At 46.4% G+C, this 21,766-nt stretch overlaps 1 protein-coding gene across 2 annotated transcripts in view; it reads right to left on the bottom strand.

Moving 5' to 3' along the window:
* The window catches only part of bcar3 (BCAR3 adaptor protein, NSP family member), a 178,659-nt gene that overhangs the window by 57,737 nt on the left and 99,156 nt on the right, over positions 1-21,766 (bottom strand). For both annotated transcript variants that reach the window (XM_060830583.1, XM_060830584.1), the window contains one exon: positions 14,073-14,112. In XM_060830583.1, coding sequence (XP_060686566.1) covers positions 14,073-14,112 — 40 coding nt within the window. The remainder of the gene's footprint in view (positions 1-14,072; positions 14,113-21,766) is intronic.

Below are 21,766 nucleotides of genomic sequence, written 5' to 3'. Positions count from 1 at the left end.
AAGTATTTTTTAAGCTTCTTATGTCTATTGGTACACAAAGAAAAGGGAGGGAATGTTTTGATTGTGTTGGTACTTTATTTCTTTGGTTACCTGCTAAATCAGCTGGGTGAAAAGGCCATGCATTATGAAAACACTGATGTTTTATAGAGAGGAGATCTGTCCTCAGCCAGTGAAACCATTCAGGTTAGCTGCTTCAGGTTATTAGAATTAAGCAGGCCTAACCAATTTCAAACAAACAAGAAAATACTAGTGATGTCCTACAGTGTAGCGTCTGAAAAGTAAGTAAAGGGTTTTGTGCTTCACATGTCTGATCATAGCTCAGATTACCCCGGGTCCCAAAATGTACAATGCTGCATCCTGACATCAGCGACTGGGAGGCAGCAGCTTTGACTGCTCAAGCTCATGTGTTTTTGGTCACTGATAATGTTTTTATCCACTAATGAGTCAATGACCTGTCATTCAGTGAGTCAGACAGAAAATTAAGCTCTGCAACTGGATATAAATGCAGAAAATTAAAATAGATTTTCAGATGAATCATGGAAAGAGAGAGAGTAAGAAAAAAAGTGAGAGACAGAGAGAAACAAAGAAAAAGGGAGAGAGAGATAAAGTAAGAGAAAGTGATAAAGAAAAAGAGATAGAGAAAGAGTTAAAGAGAGAAAGTTATAAAGTAAGAGGGAGAGACTAAATGAAAGATCGAGTGACTCATGTGAGTTACAAAACTGAAGTCTATGTTGCTGGTGGTAAGGCCTCAGATTTGGAACTTGGGCCTGGAAAATGTGGGGCCTCCTCCCAGAGGCTTTGTGATCAGGATGGGTCAGTAACCCGTGGCCTGCAGAGGCCTCTGTGGCTGTTTGATTTAGCTTCTTTTCTCCTTTCGGGGAGGAAGCACCTGTTTCTCCACTTGGCGGTGGTCCAAAAGGCCTCTGAGCACCATCATATGAAACCCTGTACGATGACAAACACATATTCTCAATGTGTTCAATAATAACACACCCCAGAAACGAGACTGTTAACTGCATTGACAAACAGTAATTGTATTTAATTACCATTTCAAAGTTGCTTACTGTTTGAGTCACTCATCAAAGAATTTACAAATGAAACCACAGACTCAATAATAAGTTCCAGCTTACGCTATACTGAGGCACTTGAAGTTCCCCATTTGTCCACTAGGGTTGAATGAAGCTAATTAACTAGGGTCAGCAGGTTAGCGGTGACAGGAGGGTGTTTGAACAGAAGAAGCAGGAACAGTGTTTGATAACATCATTGTTTAGACAAGATTTGATCATATAGGGTTAGTACTCTGTCATTTAAAAAGACCATGAACAAGTTCCAATGGTTATTCCACTTCAGACATGTGAGCATGTGTTGGGGCAGGGTGGAGTTGATGAAGATTATGGTGGGGAGGAGGGTGAATACTGTTGGGGAGGTGTGGGTGCCTGAGTACAGTCGGGGGAATGAGTACTATCAAGGAGGGTGGGGGGAGGTGAATACGGTTAGGTGCATGTGTGGGGGGTTGAGGGCAGTCAGGGTGTGGGGGGGGTGAGTTCTGTTGGGGTTTGGGGATGTGGTACAGTCAAACAGATGTGGGGGTGAGTACAGTCAGGGTGTGAGCGGGGTAAGTACAGTTGGGTGTGTGGGTGTGTGAGTACAGTCAGGATGTGGGGGATGAGTACAGTCGGGCATGTGGGGTGTGAGTACAGTCGGGGGTGTAGGGGGGTGTGGGGGTGAGAACAGTTGGGGGTGTGGGGGGGTAAGTAGAGTCAGGGGTGTGCAGGGTAAGTAGAGTCAGGGTGTGCGAGGCAAGTACAGTCGGAGGTGTGGGAGTTGACTACAGTCAGGGTGTGCGAGGTGAGTAGAGTCAGGGTGTGCGGGGTAAGTACAGTCGGGGGTGTGCGGGTTGAGTACAGTCGGGGGAGTGGGGGGTGAGTACAGTCAGGGGTGTGGGGATGAGGGGGTGAGTATGATTGGGCTTTGTGGGGTGAGTGCAGTCGGGGGTGTGGGGGCTGAGTACAGTCAGGGGTGTGGGGGCTGGGTACAGCCAGGGTGGGGGGGGTGAGTACAGTCGGGGATGTGGGGATTGACTACAGTAGGGGTGTGGGGTTGAGTACAGTCGGGGGTGTGGGGGGGTGAGTACAGTCGGGGTGTGGGGGGTGAGTACAGTCGGGATGTGGGGGGTGAGTACAGTAGGGGTGTGGGGGGATGAGTACAGTCGGGATGTGGGGGGTGAGTACAGTCGGGATGTGGGGGGTGAGTACAGTAGGGGTGTGGGGGGATGAGTACAGTCGGGGTGTGGGGGGTGAGTACAGTCGGGGTGTGGGGGGTGAGTACAGTCAAGGGTGTGAGAATTGAGTACAGTCGGGGTATGGGGTGAGTACAGTCAGGGTGTAGGAGGTGATTACAGTGGGGGTGTGTGGATTGAGTACAGTCGGGGGTGTGGGGGGTGAGTACAGTCGGGGTGTGGGAGTGAGTACAGTCGGGGTGTGGGAGTGAGTATAGTCGGGGGTGTGGGAGGTGAGGGGGTGGGTATGATTGGGCTTTGTGGGGTGAGTGCAGTCGGGGGTGTGGGGGCTGAGTACAGTCAGGGGTGTGGGGGCTGGGTACAGCCAGGGTGGGGGGGGTGAGTACAGTCGAAGATGTGGGGATTGACTACAGTAGGGGTGTGGGAGGTGAGTACAGTCGGGGGTGTGGGGGTTGAGTACAGTCTGGGTGCGGGGGGTGATTACAGTCGGGGGTGTGGGGATTGAGTACAGCCGGTTGTGGGGAAGAGTACAGTCGGGGTGTGAGGTTTGAGTTCAGTCGGGGTGTGCAGGGTGAGTACAGTCGGGGTGTGCAGGGTGAGTACAGTCGGGGTGTGGGGGGTGAGCACAGTCGGGGTGTGGGGGGTGAGCATAGTCGGGTGTGGAGTTTGAGTTCAGTCGGGATGTGCAGGGTGAGTACAGTTGGCCGTGTGGGGGTTGAGTACAGTTGGAGATGTGAGGGTTGAGTACAGTCGGGGTGTTCAGGGTAAGTACAGTCGTGGTCTGGGGGGTGAGTACAGTCGGGGGTGTGGGGGTGAGTAAAGTCGGGGGTATGGGGGGGTGACTAAAGCCGGGGGTATGGGTGTGAGTACAATCGATGTGGTGGGGTGAGTACAGTTGGTGTGTATGGGGGTGAGTACAGTCATGGTGTGCGGTGGGGTGGGTACAGTCGGGGGTGTGGGGGGGGTGAGTACAGTCCAGGGTGTGAGGGGGGAGTACAGTCCGGATGTGGGGGGCGTGGGTACTGTTGGAATGTGGGTTGGTGCGTACAGGCGGGGCTTTGGTGGTGAGTACAGTGAAGGTGTAGGGAGTGAGGTCAGTATCTTGGGGTTGTTCGGGGTGAGTACAGTTGCGGTGTGGGTGTGTGAGTACAGTCAGAAGTGTGCGGGGATGAGTACAGTCGGGGGTGAGTACAGTCGGAGGTGTGGGGGGCAAGTACAGTCGGGGTGAGTACAGTTGGGGTGTGTGGGTGTGTGCAGTTGGATGTGGAGGGTGAGTCAGTCAGGGTATGGGGGCTGAGTACAGTCGGCGTGGAGGGGTGAGTACAGTCAGGAGGTGATTACAGCCGGGGTGTGGGTGGGGTGAGTACAGTTGGGGGTGAGTACAGTCGGGGATATGGGGGTGAGTACTGTTGAAATGTGGGTTGGTGAGTACAGGCAGGGCTTTGGTAGTGAGTACAGTGAAGGTGTCGGAGCTGAGGTCAGTATCTTGGGATTGTTGGGGGTGAGAGTATGGTCGCGGTGTGGGTGTGAGAGTACAGCCGGGGTGTGGGGGCTGAGTACAGTCGGGCATGTGTGGGGGTGAGTACAGTCGGGGATACGGGGGTGAGTACTGTTGAAATGTGGGTTGGTGCAGGGTGTGAGTACAGTCGGGGTGTGGGGGTGTGAGTACAGTCAGTGTGTGGGGGTGTGATTACAGTCAGGTGTGGAGAGATGAGTATAGTTGGGATGTGTGGTGTGAGTACAGTCAGTGTGTGGGGGTGTGAGTACAGTCGGGTGTGGAGGGATGAGTACAGTTGGGATGTGGGGTGTGAGTACAGTCGGGATGCGGGGTGTGAGTACAATCGGGGTGTGGGGGTGTGAGTACAGTCGGGTGTGGAGGGATGAGTACAGTTGGGATGTGGGGTGTGAGTACAGTCAGGGATGTGCGGGGTGAGTACAGTCGGTGTGTGGGGGTGTGAGTACAGTCGGGTGTGGAGGGATGAGTACAGTTGGGATGTGGGGTGTGAGTACAGTCAGGGATGTGCAGGGTGAGTACAGTCGGGGTGAGTACAGTTGGGGTGTGTGGGTGTGTCTGCAGTCGGATGTGGAGGGTGAGTCAGTCAGGGTATGGGGGCTGAGTACAGTCGGCGTGGAGGGGTGAGTACAGTCAGGTGGTGATTACAGCCGTAGTGTGGGTGGGGCGAGTACAGTTGGGGGTGAGTACAGTCGGGGATACGGGGGTGAGTACTGTTGAAATGTGGGTTGGTGCGGGGTGTGAGTACAGTCGGGGTGTGGGGGTGTGAGTACAGTCAGTGTGTGGGGGTGTGAGTACAGTCGGGTGTGGAGGGATGAGTACAGTTGGGATGTGGGGTGTGAGTACAGTTGGGATGTGCGGGGTGAGTACAGTCGGTGTGTGGGGGTGTGAGTACAGTCGGGTGTGGAGGGATGAGTACAGTTGGGATGTGGGGTGTGAGTACAGTCAGGGATGTGCAGGGTGAGTACAGTCGGGGTGAGTACAGTTGGGGTGTGTGGGTGTGTCTGCAGTCGGATGTGGAGGGTGAGTCAGTCAGGGTATGGGGGCTGAGTACAGTCGGCGTGGAGGGGTGAGTACAGTCAGGTGGTGATTACAGCCGTAGTGTGGGTGGGGCGAGTACAGTTGGGGGTGAGTACAGTCGGGGATACGGGGGTGAGTACTGTTGAAATGTGGGTTGGTGCGGGGTGTGAGTACAGTCGGGGTGTGGGGGTGTGAGTACAGTCAGTGTGTGGGGGTGTGAGTACAGTCGGGTGTGGAGGGATGAGTACAGTTGGGATGTGGGGTGTGAGTACAGTTGGGATGTGGGGTGTGAGTACAGTCGGGTGTGGGGAGGAGGTGTGTATTCTTTGGGATGTAGGGGTGTGAGCGCGATCAGGGGATTTGGGGGGATTAGTGTTGAAGGAGGTGAAGGGAAGTGAATATCACGGGTTGGCTAGGGGAGTGGGTGTGAGGGAACGAGGAGGGTAAATTCTGAGGGGACTTTCTGATCCTTCCTGGTTGAGCTCCTGTAGTGAAGCTCAGTCCCTGCCTGAGACTAACACTGAGAAACGGCATTTGAATAGAGGTATTTTTACAGTGTGGGTGATACCCCAGCAGTGTAAATTCTCCCCATCGGGAATTTCCTTTACTGTATTTGTGTGCAGTGTTTCTCTGAGCAGTGGGGCTGAGCCATTGATCTCCGGTTCCAGAAACTGCTGCTACTACCTACTGAGCTCAGGGACACAGACTGCAGGGAATGTAACCGGTGTATGGGTAGGAGCTGGCACAGGTTTCCAAAGGTAACTTCAAATCCAGCTTTCTCAAAGATCACAAACTGACCAGAAATGGGAGTCGTCAATGTGACTGTCAAATCTGCTCTACCATTGAAGATGATCAGTTTTCCCAACTGCTCCCCATATATTACAATTTTCAGAGCAATCAAACATTGCTTCATTCTAGCCTCCAATGTCTTCAACATTGGTACATCCACAACCCCCAGGGTACAGAAGGAGTCATAAGCCTTTAAGTAATAAAAAGCCTCTTACTATTCCTAAATGATTGGTCCCTCCTCCTGAGACTGTGTAGTCCCAGGTTTCAGGTGCCCAACCAATGGAAGCAATCTCTCAGCATTTACCCTATCAAGCCCTTTCAGAAACTTGCGTGCCTCAATGGAATCACCTCTCATTCTTCTCAGCTGTCGGAAGGAGCAGTCCAATTTACTCTGCCTCTCACTGTATTGCAAGCTGCATCTTCAACAGACTCACCTTCACAAGTGAACTTTCACTGTTCTGCCTTCAGTGAACATACACTTTCACAAATGGGGAGCCTAAAACTGTACAGAACACTCACTGAAACCCGGTACAATTGTAGCAAGAATTCTTATGAAAGCAAATACCGGAAATCAGAAACAAACTAAAAATCCTGGGGAAACCCAGCAGGTCTGGAGAGAGAAACACAGTTAACTTTTCAAGTCTAGTACAAAGAAGTTATATCAGAATCAAAATATTAACTCAGGGGCTTCTCTCTCCACAGATGCTGCCAGATCTGCTGAGTTTTGCCAGCATTTTCTGTGCTTGTTATAGCAAGACTTCACTATTGCTGTACTCAAGTCCCCTGCAATAAAAGCCAATGTACTATTTGTCTTCCTGGAGTTGCTCCTCAATCTACTCTATTATCATAGAGTCATGGAGATGTACAGCACGGAAACAGACCCTTTGGTCCAACTCATCCATGCTGACCAGATGTCCCAACCCAATCTCGTCCCACCTGCCAGCACCTGGCCCATATCCCTTCCTATTCATATACCCATCCAGATGCCTTTTAAATGTTGCAATTGTACCAGCCTCCAACAGTTCCTCTGGCAGAGTGTAAAGAAATACACACACAAGAGAAAAGAGAAAAGAGAAATTTGTATTCCCCTTTTTCAATAGAATGCTCTCAACATGTATCTATGTTTCATACAATTAACATTATTCCAGCCATGACCACACCATCAGAAGTTGCAAAGAGTCAACAAATCTGGGGAGAGGGTTTTGGGAACAAGGACGTAGCTGAGAACTTAAACAGATATTTTGCATCAGATTCTATGGTGGACGATACTTCAAACATCCCATTAATACTAAAAAGAGTACAGAGGAGGAATTAAGTACCATCACCACCACTAAAGTAGTAATATTAGACTAACTAATAGGGCTAAAGACAGAGAGGCCCCTGGCCCCTGATGGTTTGCATCCTAGGCTGCTATTAGAGGTAGCTTCCCGGATTGTGGATGCACTGGATCGTAATTATCCAAAAATCGTTAGATTCTGGAGAAGTATTAGAGGATTGGAAAAAGTAACACAAAAGTGAGGGAGGGAAAAAACAGGTAACTACAGGCCAATTTGCCTGACATCTACTGTTGGGAAAGTATTGGAATCAATTAAAAGAAGTAATAGTAGCACATTCAGAAAAAACAGAATCTAATTAAACAGAGTCAGTGGCTTCATGGAAGGGAAATTTTGTCTGACTAAGTTATTAGAATTTTTCAAGGAAGTGTAAACCAGAGTGGATAGCAGGGAAACAGTAAATATGTTGTATTTGGACTTTCAGGAAGTGTTCAGCCAGGTTAAGTCTTAAGAGTGTTGGAGGTGGTATATTGGCATTGAATTGGCACATGGGCAAGAAACTGGGTGGGGAGAATGGGTTCTTTTTCAGATTGGCAACCTGTGGAACCCAAATGGTCACAGGGATCAGTGTTAGGACTGCAACTGTTTACACTATATGTTAATGACTTGGAGGAAGGAAGTGAATGTTGTGTAGCCAAATCTGTGCAGGTGACGCAAAACAGGTGGAAAGGCAAATAGAGGGAGACCAGCAGTTTTCAGAGAGAAATTGACAGGTTAAGTAAATAGGCAAAAAGTTGGTAAATGGTGTACAATGCAGGAAAATATGAAGTTGTTCATTTTGTAAGCAGAATAAAGGTACAGAATATTATTTAAATAAAGGAAAACTGCAGAAAGCTGCAACGCACAGGGACTTGGGGGGGACTTGTCCATGAAACACAGGAAGTCAACACACAGGTGCAGCAGGTAATCAGGAAGACTGTTGGAATATTGGTCCTTATTTCCAGTGAGTTGGAGTGTAACAGTGGGGAAGTGTTACTGTAAATGCACATGGTACTGGTGAGGCCACGTCTGGAATACTGTGAGCAGTTTTGTTCCCCTTATTGAAGGGAAGGTATTATTTCACTGTTGGCCATTCAGAGAATGTTCACTAGGATGGCTTCTGGGGTGTTGAGAAATTCTCTTATGACCAAAGGATAAACAGATTGGGCTCTACTCACTGGAGTTTAGAAAAATGAAAGCTGATCTCGTGGAAACATATAGCTTTGCTGGGTAAATGCAGAGAGGATGTTTCCCCCTCAGGGGAGAGTCCAGACCAGAGGGTATAGTCTAAAATTTAAGGCTGAGGTTTTCTCTTTCAGAGGGTTGAGCATCTTTGAAACTCTTTGTCACAGACAGCTGTAAGAGCAGAGTCCTTGTGCATATTTAAGGCTGAGACAGATAGATTATTGATCAATCAAGGGGAATGGGGAAAGGGCAGGAAAGTGGATGTGAGGAATGTTGGATCAGCTACGATTGCATTTAATGGTACAGCAGGCTCAATGCTCTGAATGGCCTACTCCTAAAGGTCTTATGGTTTTAATTATATCCTTGACACAATGGGCAAAATCTTGGCAGATAACTAATGGCTCAATAAAAACACACATTGTTATTAATATTTGCCGGGCACCTCAGGGCATATCGAGAGACAGATTTTTGGAAGTGTTGCTGGGAAATGTAACTGGGCGGGAAACAAAACTATATTGTCCTGATGGTGGGTTAATGTTTTATCCTCGAGTTTGTGGAATCTTTCGGCAGGTCAGCATTCCCAAATGAGCTCTTTTTTGCATTATAAATATTCATGAGCACCTCAGGCTGCTAGGAGTTACATTCACAGGAATCACGTGTGTTCACAAACCCAGCTACACGTGTGAGGCATGTACCTGGTGTACCTCCAAGCTCCAGTGAGGACAAACTTCTTTAGTAACTTGGATGCTTCAAAACCAAACCTATGCTTTGCGCAAATGCTTACAATGTAATGGGGGGAAGCCTCACCAAGTCAACCAGAAATCTCAGTCATGGGCGGTCTTCCTCGTTACAGTTTTTAGCTGTTTACTGTGTAAGAGGTGAAGCCTTGACAGTGTCCACCAGCCAACCAAGGTTCAAATGGGGGTGTAAAATGAAAAGGCGGCTTAAAAACAAAGGCTCATTGAAGGGTGGGCTGGGGTGCAGAGGAAAGGTAACGGATGTAGCTTAAAGGGTGTGGTTGTCAAGGACACACGGGGCGGCATGGTGGCTCAGTGGTTAGCACTGCTGTCGCACAGCACCAGGGTCCCAGGTTCAAGTCCAGCCTCAGGCGACTGTCTGTGTGGAGTTTGCACATTCTCCCCATGTCTGCGTGGGTTTGCTCCGGTTTCCTCCCACAGTCCAAAAATGTGCAGGTTAGGTGAATTGGCCATGCTAAATTGCCCGTAGTGTTAGGTGCAGGGGTAAACGTAGGGGAATGGGTCTGGGTGGGTTGCTCTGCGGAGGGTCGGTGTGGACTTGTTGGGACGAAGGACCTGTTTTTACACTGTAGGGAATCTAATCTAATCCTGGGGAATGGAGAGAGGAAGCTGGGCAAGTCATAGCGAGAGGGGAAAGCGAGTCAGGAAGGGTTGGATACACACTGGGGTGGTAAGGTACACTGGAGTGAGCGAGCATAAAAAGGGGAGTCCATGAAAGGACAGTGTAAGACTTGGGCATCAGGATTTGGATGGGAATGGGATCAAGAGAAGTGCAGGAGAACAAGAGAGGTAGGGAATGGGCCGATAGAAGGACAGAGGGGTACCAATCTAAAGAAGATGGCCATCTACAATTACTTGGGTGGGGGTTGGAGGGAAATACGTGTCCAAAAGGCTGTAAATGAGAACCCAGCCTAGCAGGTAGCTCTGCTGCCCCACAGTCCTGAGCACTGAGAGAGAGCTGCACTTTCAGAGGTGTTGCTTTCCAGACATGATACAAAACTACATTATCCCAGGTGTTCTGGCTCATGCTTATTCTTCAAATAACATCACTTAAAAGGTCATCCTTCCTGGAAAAAAATACTTTTTTTGCTGGATTGTTGCCGGAGTGATCTGGGACATGTTTTCTACATTATAGCAGTGACTGCATTGCATTGACTGGAAAACACTTTTGCAACACCTGGTGGTTGTGGCAAGCGCTACAGGAATGCAGGTTCTGCTTTCCTTCTGAACTCCAAATTTGTCATCACCTATCTCCTGGTTTGTCTCACCTCTCTCCTTTACCCTGATATTGGCCCTTTCTGTGGTCCTGACTCCTGTAGCCCAGGAGAAAAAAAATAACATGACAGTGCTATTCCCAAGAGGATTATCAGTGCTGCTCAGACCCTAATTTTACAAGGACAAATACAAACCCTTTTTCACAGATTAATAATCACTGGCAGGCAACGAATCACTTAATGAGATTAACCTGTCCATCAAAATTCCTGAGCACACCCTTAAATCAAAGAGCACAGTCTGGCTGTTACCACTAGATGGTGCCAGTGTTCACTATATGATTCAGCTGATTGCTCCACATCAAACTGAGTTTTGGAATGGAATGGCCAATCAATAAATAGTGTACAATGTCAGAAGTTTAACTCCCTGATGAGTTAGTTACACCCAAAATTTTTTGAAATTGGGAAAGCAAGCTAATTGGTGGTGGTTAGAATGTGCAACTTCCAGCGTGACAACAACTTCCCTGGCTCCATGGGTGCAGACAAGTGTCTCAAAGCTGTTCACAGCTGAATAGTTGTGACATCCAACAAGAGGAAGAAAGATAGAATCCAGGGGTTGACGAGATAAAAGGAGGAAGGATCTTTAGGGAGGGAGGTGATGAGTGGGACAGCATTTAGATTATACTGACACTGCTCCTGAGAGGTGCATATGTTTATCATTGACATATTGCTGTAGTCTTCGACCTTTCCAAATCCCCCCCAACCCACCAGAATAGCACGGATTGAATGCAGTTCACTGCTGCTGTGTTGAGTTGCTTGTCCTTTAACAGCCCAAGCCATCAACACCTTGTCCCAGGCACTGGCAGAACGTTGCTTTTATTTAGATTACTTACAGTGTGGAAACAGGCCCTTCGGCCCAACAAGTCCACACCCACCCGCCGAAGCGCAACCCACCCATACCCCTACATTTACCCCTTACCTAACACTACGGGCAATTTAGCATGGCCAATTCACCTGACCCGCACATCTTTGGACTGTGGGAGGAAACCGGAGCACCCGGAGGAAACGGGGAGAACGTGCAAACTCCACACAGTCAGTTGCCTGAGTCGGGAATTGAACCCGGGTCTCAGGCGCTGTGAGGCAGCAGTGCTAACCACTGTGCCATCGTGCTGCTTATTCCTGGTATCCCAGCAAAACCCTGGTTATAAATCAATGAATCTCACTGGGTTCTGAAGGCTGAACTGTCTCCATTTGTTTGCATCAAGCACCAGATTAAAACAATGAAATGCCTGCTAGGTGTAAGAGGGCAGATATTATGACATACCTCTGGAGCAGGTGGAGTTGAACCCAGGCATCCTGGCTCAGAGGCAGGGATATTATCACTGCACCACAGGCAATCTTCAGATAAGGGTGTATGAGTCTGAAAGTTATTATTGAGCAGTGCCTAAAGCACCCCTCACTATGATGACGTTGTACTGACTCGATGGAGGAACAGCTTAGGATCTCAAAGATGTAAGACCTCTTGCCTCGTCATAGTCTGTTTCTGGATCAGTGGTGTTGGAAGAGCACAGCAGTTCAGGCAGCATCCAACGAGCAGCCCGAAACGTCGATTTCGCTGCTCATTGGACGCTGCCTGAACTGCTATGCTCTTCCAGCACCACTGATCCAGAATCTGGTTTCCAGCATCTGCAGTCATTGTTTTTACCTCGTCATAGTCTGTGACTAGATTCATCAGTTGCATGTTAATAACCATTTACTTGTAAATGGTTACTAACATGCAACAAAGTACATCTTGTTTAAGACATGAGCCACTTCTCATTATGCTGGGCAGCAAACTGAGAATGGCCACGTGTAGAACATTACCCTGACAGGGAATGGTGGCAGTATACCTACCCCATGTAGGTGTAAGAGTGCAGGCTGCCTCACACAATGTGCTGATCTGCGGTGAGAATTCTTCATACAACATTTATTATGCATTTATATAGCACCGGCAGCAGAGCAAAACATTACAGAATTGTTTCACGAAGCGTGTTATGAATAAAATGTGATGCGTAGTCACGTAAAGGGCTGTGAAGAGAGGCATTCACGCACCTGGCCAAAGAGAGGTTTGAAGAACCGTCTCAAAGGAGGAAAGAGAGGTACAAACCAGGAGAGCTTTAGGAAGAGAGTTCAGCTGAAGGTGCAATATCCAAAATTCAGGGGTGTTAAAAAGGCCAGAATTGGAGGAGCCTCTGAGCATACACCCAAGCCACTTTTATGTCGTTTCTTCCTCATTTGCGTAACAATGTGTACTAAATGCTTAGCCACTTCGGTATTTGCCTTTCAGTAATCACCATAAACAAATAAATATGTTGCAAGTTCGTGGGCTTTTTCTGCTGCTACTCATGTCAAAGGCTTCAGCTGAGGAGAGATCTTAATAACCGAGATTGCTCCCCATATTTCCTCAGCCTGTCAGTGTTCGCAGTTAGAAAGGGCCTCTCCTAATCCGGCTGTGATACAGCACATTCTCACACTGTCTCTGGCAATGATGTGCAGCCTCTCAGATTCCAAAGACAGGAGACACAAGTTTGTTCTTCAGATTCTGGGACCAAGGCCTGAGACCGCAGAGCCGGCCAAAGTTGCCCATTATTTAGGACGTGGAGCTCACAAAATCTCACAGAACCAAAACAAAGCATCTTTTGTTTTTGCAAATCCGTGTCTGACTTGTTAACAATTTAATCTTGTCCAGAAAGGCAAGATCAAACTACCACGTGAATCTCCCAATGAAACTGCTTTACAAGTAGTGTTTTTTTATAAAGCCACAGATCAAATGCTGAGGATGATTTAATTAAAATGCTTTTATTGATCACTCACATTGTGGTCAGTGAAATCCTCTTTATGTTTCAGTAAGTTTCAAGTCCATAATGTCTTGAACCCTGATCCTGCTTTTCAGTTCATTTCTATTTATGGGTTTATGCACTCTGAGATTAACAGTGGTGGAGCTGACTGTTAAATTGCTAGGGCAGGTAGAGTTTGTAAGGAAAGCTCTTTGATCATTTTTCAGAAACCGCTTGCTGTGAACAATAAAATGATGGCAGTCCAGGTATTATTCTAAGTATGACTGGAATGAAGAGCTGCATTGACCAATCTGGGTTATGTAAGTTGCTCTGTGCCCTGTTTAATGCTGTCATTAGCCAGTCAAACTCCTGGGAGTTGTCATCCACAACAAGCTTTCTTGAACTCTTCATGTGGACACACTGGTTACAAAGGCCCAACAATGTCTCTTCCTCCTCAGGCAGCTGAGGAAATTTGGCATAACAGTGAATACCCTTGCCAACTTTTATAGGTGCACCATCGAGAGCATTCTGTCTGGGTGTATCACTACCTGGTATGGCTATTGTACCATTCAAGATCGGAGATGGTTACAGAGAGTGATGAACTCAGCCTGGACAATCACAAAGGCCAACCTCCCATCTACAGGATCCATCTACCAGGCCCGCTGTCAAGAAAAGGCTGCCAGCATTCTTAAAGGTCCATCCCACCCTGGCAATGTTTTTCTACAACCTCTACCATCGGGGAGAAGGTACAGAAGCCTGAACACATGCACCAGCTGGTTTTGAAATAGTTTCTACCTTACTGTTGTTAGAATACTGAATGGACTCACAAACTCTTAACATTTGCCTGTACCTGTGTTTTGTTTTTGCTGCTGTTTACCTATTATTTACTTATCTATGCTACTTAACTCTGTGATCTGCCTGTATTGCTCGCAAGATAAAGCTTTTCACTGTGCCTTGGTACATGTGACAATAAATTCAATTCAATTCAATACAATTCAATACTATTCAATTCAATGTGAATGCCTTGATTATTGTGCCCTGGGAGTTAAATTTGCAGATAGTTGGAACTGCAACATTACTGCTTTCCCCAAAGGGTGAAGAAACCACTTTCTAAGTGCTCAGCAAGACAGGATAAGCCTCAATCACACCCAATGCAGAGGATCCATCTCATTAAGCTGATTGTAAACTACATCAGCACATGTATGCTATTTTGAAACAGGTTACATACCTTGACATATTCAAGGGCAAAGTCCATTATGTCCGGGTTCCTGCAGGTTAGAAAAGAAGTGTGGGTGACATATACTGACATTTACAGAATCATTTATACTGGCTTCTTGTTGAATATAAATTTATTTCAGCACTCAGCACGTCTGAAACTTCAGGTTTCAGCAGCTTTTAAGCAAAATCTAAATTTCTTGAAACCTTGATATATCAGTGTAATCCTCCTACAAGCATTGTGCAATTCAAATTTGCATGGCTTCATAAAACATATACACAGGAACTAAACAAACCATATTGAAGAGTATACTTAACACACAAAAGATTCAATATCTATGTAAAACATGGACCCAAATGCAGACTGAACTCTCAAAATGCACGGGACTGTACAATTAAACTTAAAATGACCTCTTAAAACATATTGGAAAGCACTTTTTGTGAATTGGATATAAATTTTACACATAAGAGGTATTAAAATAAGCATTCCTCTGTATATTTGCACATAAGAAATTCCTTTGTTCCACATTTATATAAGGGAGTCATAACTAATCTCATTTAAAAATGCGTTCATCTTTCATTGCAAACAGATATCAGGAAATTTCACAATCAAACTTACAATGTCAGAACAGATTGTAATTATGGATATTCTTAACTCATTTCTTAACCAGTTTTCAGGTCTGGGCCACCTATTTGACACAGGATGCGCAGAGACAGATGGAGTTTACCCTCTCGCCTGTGTTATGTTATTCCAAGATTGGGAATGTCTGAATATCACATTGTGACCAAATCATGGAGCTCTTACTTAGGCTGTCTCTCAGGAGTGCTGTTTATCAGGCATGCTGTTTGCTCAACAAACATCTTATGCAATGAAACACTGGAGAGAAGATGTCATGCAAATAATGGAATGTGTGGTAAAATTTGACGATAAGAATGCGTATGTGTTGCAGGCGCACGGATCATCAATGTGGTCACTGGGAGGTGAGCTACATATCCCAGAAAGTTATCTTGATGTTTTAAGCAGTGATTATAATGAGTGCAAAATAATACCTAAGCACGGTGCTTCCCATCATCATGTCCATGGCTGATGATCCGATGCCTGTTCAAGTTTCTCATTCAGTAATATTTACCTGATACTCATCAATGAGGGGAGATTGGAGGGTGGCACATGGTCAAAGAATAAATCTGGAATTTATTTTTGGTTTTGGTGTGAAATGACTATCTTCTGTTTCCGAAACCCACCTGGTTCATCAATGTCCTTTAGTGAAGGATATCTATCATCCTTACTCAGTCTGACCTCCATGTGACTCCAGACACACAATCACTCCAGACTCCTAACTGTCCTCTGAAATGGCTGAGCAAGCCACTCAGTTCAAGGGCAGTTAACAAGTGCTTGCCAGTGATGCCCATATCCCATGGCAAATAAAGAAAAACAATCTCAAGTTGATTGTTACTGTCTAATTTGCTCTGACAGGTTTAAATTTGTACAACATTTGGCACTTTTATTCAATGGAGCCATTATCCATAATGCCAGGCCGGTTCCCACATGTGTACAGACATGACAAGCTCCAGGAAGTACCTACCCAGGCCGGTGAGAGGAGGGGATGCTGGAGTCTGGCAGAGGGAGGGGGTGGGATGATACTCACCTTCCCCAGTCCGGCAGCGTCTGATGAACAGATCACCCTGCTCCACCTCTGGCCTAGGCTGAGGATCAGGGCATAGGGACAGAGGTTTGCACTGGAAACCAGCCTCCATTTCTCACTGGGTGTGGGAAAAAATTCATTTCTAGAAAAGAAATGTAAAAACCCAAAGAGCCTGTCTGAGCGCACACTTACTGCAGCACCATCTTTGAAACTGGCTGCTACTTTCCATTGTTTTCAGATAGCCTCTGTCTTCTCCATAAGATCAAAATAGACTACAAGCTACAGGAGCACATGTAGGCTATTCGGCCCATCAAGTCTTCTCCACTATTCGATTGTGACTGATCTGTTTGTCTTTGTGCCTCCTATAGGCAGTGTTTATATGAATCACAGCCTTTATTAAAATGTGTTTCATGCCCTGTCTTTGCTTAGTGCTCCCACTATACAGGACTCTGTTCAACACTAGTCTACAGTTAGCCATCAGCGAGGTGGGGAAAGAGTAATTTGGAGTCCACTTGGATTATACTGCTAGCTGTGAAAGGGAGGGAAACAGGAAATGAAAGAGACCATTCAATCCCTCAAGTCTGTCTGGCCAACTAAATCATGGGTAATTTGTAACTCTACCCCTTTTACCTTCTGAGTCCTTACTCAAATCAACCTCAGCTTTGAAACTTGTTATTAATCTCTAGCTTCAAGTGACTTTGTTTGGGGGTGGGTGGGTGGGTGTGTTGCAAGTTCCATACTTCCATTTCCCATTGTGAAGAAACGCTGTCTGCATCAGCCTTGCAGAGCCATGCATTTATTTTAAGGTTACGCCCTCTTGTTCTAAACTCCCCAAAAGGAGGAAATAATTTCTTTCTTCTCGTCAGTGCTTTGCCCTCAACATGAGATCAGTGACCATTAAACGACAGACTCCTGCTCTCCCTCACTGTCCTGAAGGCATTGTTGTTCCATTGCTGTATTACAGTTCGAAATACCAGCCAACTTCCTCAGCCATATTGGAGTGGCATTATCCCTACGCGGGCCTCAGCAGAATGTGTTGACAGCTTATTCTCCGAGCAGTTCGAGAGAAGGCATTTCACATTCTGATCACTTAATCTGAACTATCAACATCCTTTCTCTGCCGGCAAACCAAACCCCCCACCATCACTAATGCATAAATGCTGCCCCTCCACACTTCCACCTCAGCTCTGATGAAGAGTCATCTCGACTCGAAACATTCGCATGCTTTCGCTCCGTGGATGCTGCCTGACCTGCTGTGATCTCCAGCACCTTTTTTGTTTTAGTTGGAGAGAAGGAATGGGGGAGGGGAGGTGGAAATCAGCACGGTTAAACCAGACATCTTCACCCCCAGAAAGGCCAATGGGAAGTAATCCAGAGTACACTCTGTCCACTTTGCCATACCCAGGAGATTCCTATGTTCAATTCCAGTAGAGACTACTACAACACTTCCTGTTCTGTGTATATTGTTACAGAGTTATATAGTGTCATGTTAGCTCCATCCAAGGCCCTAAAGGAACCTTCCACATCCATCAAAGTTTTACCTGCACATCCACTAATATCATTTATTGTATCCGTTGCTCCCGATGCGATCTCCTCTACACTGGGGAGATTGGACGCCTCCTAGCAGAGCGCTTTAGGGAACATCTCCGGGACACCTACACCAATCAACCACACCTCCCCCCGTGGCCCAACATTTCAACTTCCCCTCCCACTCTGCTGAGGACATGGAGGTCCTGGGCCTCCTTCATTGCCGCTCCCTCACCACCAGATACCTGGAGAAAGAACGCCTCATCTTCTGCCTCAGAACATTTCAACCCCAGGGCATCAATGTGGACTTCAACAGTTTCCTCATTTCCCCTTCCCCCACTTCACCCCTAGTTCCAAACTTCCAGCTCAGCACTGTCCCCATGACTTGTCCTACCTGCCTATCTTCTTTTCCAACTATCCACTCCAGCCTCCCCCTGTCCCCGACCTATCACCTTCATCCCCTCCCCCACTCACCTATTGTATTCTATGCTATTTTCTCCTCACCCCCACCCTCCTCTAGCTTATCTCTTCATGTTTCAGGCTCTCTGCCTTTATTCCTGATGAAGGGCTTTTGCCCAGAAACATCGATTTTACTGCTCCTCAGATGCTGCCTGAACTGCTGTGCTCTTCCAGCACCACTGATCCAGAATCTGGTTTCCAGCATCTGCAGTCATTGTTTTTACCTATGTTAGCTATAATGCTAGTCAATTAAAAGGATGATGTCACATATTTGAATGAACTGCTCCTCTGGCTCTCTGCTCTAGATGACTTTATTGGCATCATAAGGAGTGGACAGGGAGATGATGTGGATTAATTCCAGAGTCTGGATTTCACACAATGTCCACAATACAGGCAATGCTACTATGTATTACCTCGGAATCAGATTTAGACACACATGCTCATCTCCCACACATTCTGAACAAAAACACATTAACTAACCAAGTATCAATAATTATCTAAGTATGCAGAAGTAGCTCACCTCCCAGTCACATTCGCAGTGATTGCTTTGGATTCCAGCCAACTGGCAAAGCACAAATGCTGATTTCCCAAGATAACATGCCTTTTCCTCTGGCTAATAATGTGGGAACTGTATTTTTGACTATCAGGATTAGGTCATACCATTATTCTGTGTGATGCGATTCAAATTGTTTCATGAAGCTTAAAGTCAACTGCAGAGTGTATTAAAGGCCATGGACAGAGTACAGAGAACAGTCACAAGGGGCTAAAAACACAACACTATGAGGAAACATTCAAGATAGAAGGGTTCACTGTAGTGAAAGGGTGGAAACAGACTTTAGAGATCCTTCTGATTAAACTGTTTTAAAATTCATTCACGTCACTGACTAGGCAGTAATTATTGTCCACCCCTAACTGCCCAGAGGGCAGTTAATAATCAACCACATTGTCATGGGTTTGGAGTCACATGTAGGCCAGATTGGAGTTTCCGTCCCTGAAGGACATTAATGAACCAGATGGGGTTTTCCAACAATCAACAATGGATTCATGGTCATCATTAGATGCTTAATTCCAGATATTTTTTGAAGTCCAATTCGGCGGCCTTTGTGTGGAGCCACAGAAAATGGGGGAGATACTAAATGAGTGTTTTGCATCAGTATTTACTGTGGAAAAGGATATGGAAGATATAGACTGTAGGGAAATAGATGGTGACATCTTGCAAGATGTCCAGATTACAGAGGAGGAAGTGTTGGATGTCTTGAAATGGGTCCAGGTGGATAAATCCCCAGGACCTGATCAGGTGTACCCGAGAACTCTGTGGGAAGCTAGAGATGTGATTGCTGGGACTCTTGCTGAGATACTTGTATCATCAATAGTCACAGGTGAGGTGCCGGAAGACTGGAGGTTGGCAAACGTGGTGCCACTGTTTAAGAAGGGCAGTAAAGACAAGTCAGGGAACTATAGACTGATGAGACTGATCTCGGCGGTGGGCAAGTTGTTGAAGGGAATCCTGAGGGACAGGATGTACATGTATTTGAAAAGCCAAGGTCTGATTCAGGATAGTCAACATGGCTTTGTGCATGGGAAATCATGTCTCACAAACTTGATTGAGTTTTTTGAAGAAGTAACAAAGATTGATGAGGGCAGAGCAGTAGATGTGATCTATATGGACTTCAGTAAGGCATTAGACAAAGTTCCCCATGAGAGGCTGATTAACAAGGTTAGATCTCATGGAATACAGGGAGAATTAGCCATTTGAATACAGAACTGGCTCAAAGGTAGAAGACAGAGGGTGGTGGTGGAGGGTTGCTTTTCAGACTGAAGGCCTGTGACCTGTGGAGTGCCACAAGGATCGTTGCTGGGCCCTCTACTTTTTGTCATTTACATAAATGATTTGGATGCGAGCATAAGAGGTACAGTTAGTAAGTTTGCAGATGAGACCAAAATTGGAGGTGTAGTGGACAGTGAATAGGGTTATCTCAGATTACAATAGGACCTCTGACCAGATGGGCCAATGGACTGAGAAGTGGCAGATGGAGTTTAATTCAGATAAATACGAGGTGCTGCATTTTGGGAAAGCAAATCTTAGTAGGACTTATACACTTAATGCTGAGGTCCTAGGCAGCATTGCTGAACAAAGAGACAGGTGTGCAGGTTCATAGCTCCTTGAAAGTGAAGTCGCAGGTAGATAGGATAGTGAAGGCGGCGTTTGGTATACTTTCCTTTATTGGTCAGAGTATTGAGTACAGGAGTTGGGAGGTCATGTTGCAGCTGTACAGGACACTGGTTAGGCCATTGTTGGAATATTGCGTGCAATTCTGGTCTCCCTCCTATCAAAAGGATGTCGTGAAACTTGAAAGGATTCAGAAAAGATTTACAAGGATGTTGCCAGGGTTGGAGGATCTGAGCTACATGGAGAGGCTGAACAGGCTGGTGCTGTTTTCCCTGGAGCGTCAGAGGCTGAGAGGTGACCTTATAGAGGTTTACAAAATTATGAGGGGCATGGATAGGACAAATAGACAAAGTCTTTTCCCTGGGGTCAGGGAGTCCAGAACTAGAGGGCATAGGTTTAGGGTGAGAGGGGAAAGATATAAAAGAGATCTAAGGGGCAACTTGTTCACACAGAGTATGGTATATATATAGAATGAACTGCCAGAGGAAGTGGTGGAGGCCGGTACAATTGCAGCATTTAGACGGGTATATGAATAGGAAGGTTTGGAGGGATATGGGCCGGGTGCTGGCAGGTGGGAATAGATTGGGTTGGGATATCTGGTCAGCATGGATTGGTTGGACTGAAGGGTCTGTTTCCATGCTGTACATCCCTATGTCTATCTGCCAGAGCAGGATTCGAACCTGGTCTCCTGAACATTATCTGGGTCTCTGGTTTAACAGTCAGCGATAATACCAGTAGGCCATTGCCTCCCCTGCTCAACATCATATCTCTGGAGCAAGTACCACTTGAACCCAGGCCTTCTGGCTTCAGGGTAGGGATATTACCACTGTACTTAAATTCCATCAGCTGCCATGGTGGGATTTGAAGCCGGCAAAAACAGGTATCGTATGAGTCTTGTGTTAATAAGACATGCGTGTTTCAAAACTGATTTTTAGCATATAATTACCAATTTATAGGAGGTAATTTGTCAAGAGGTTCTAAAACAGACATTTAAAAGTCTACTCCTCCACCACTGACTAGAACCAGTTTTTGCAGAAGTGTGTGTGCAGTGTGCTGACTGATGCACACAGTCACAGACTTTAGCACAAGCTCTGTGACCAAGAGAGAGCATGCACTGATTCTCAGACACGGTGAAGGAAAGTCAGGCAGAAGGCATCCAGGGGAGGAGGACTGCTCTATATTCTCAGAACTTGGAGGTAGAATTCACGTCATGCTCCTGCATCAGCTGATGCTGGTCTGCCGAGCCTCACGTTCCCCTCCCAGAAGGGACTCCTTAGCAAGAAGCTCATGACTAAACACTCCCTTTCTCCTGCCACCTCCTGTATGGTGCTCAATGAAGATCCCTTAGGTTCCTAGGGAATTTCTGGAATAACTGTTGATAGAATATATGGCAAAATAGGCAAAGTTCACCCTTGACTACATGGGCCCTTTCTGACAAAGTCTTCCAAAATGTCTCTCAATGATCCTCCTCAAATCTCGAGTGCTAGTGGACTGTCACCTCCATGGTACTGTCCTGTTGTATTTAGGGGAATAAGTTGACATGTGTTGGAATGGAAGCATAGAGTGCTGTGAGGTGTGAGTAAGTGGCATGAATTGGCTTGAGGTGATAGAGAGTGTGGGACTGAGCTAGTGTAATGCTGGTGTAAGGGAATGGGAGATAGGTTCCGTGAGTTAGCCTGGGTATATAGGGACTATGGGGATGGGTAAGGGGAGGTGTTGCTCCATGAACATACACAAATTAGGAGAAATTGGCGATCTCGCTCCTCAAGCAAGCTCCACCATTCAATAAAATCTGTTTGTATTTCAAATATCATATTCGCATCTCCTTCTGAAAGCATTTTATTATACTGCCTAATGAGAAATAATCCATATCTGTCTTTAACTTATTCAATGACCCCACTTGCAAAG

Source organism: Hemiscyllium ocellatum, chromosome 9 (assembly GCF_020745735.1).
Source record: "Hemiscyllium ocellatum isolate sHemOce1 chromosome 9, sHemOce1.pat.X.cur, whole genome shotgun sequence".
Lineage (NCBI taxonomy): Eukaryota > Metazoa > Chordata > Chondrichthyes > Orectolobiformes > Hemiscylliidae > Hemiscyllium > Hemiscyllium ocellatum.
The sequence above is the reverse complement of the archived record's forward strand: the minus strand, read 5'-3'. Positions and strand labels throughout refer to the sequence as shown.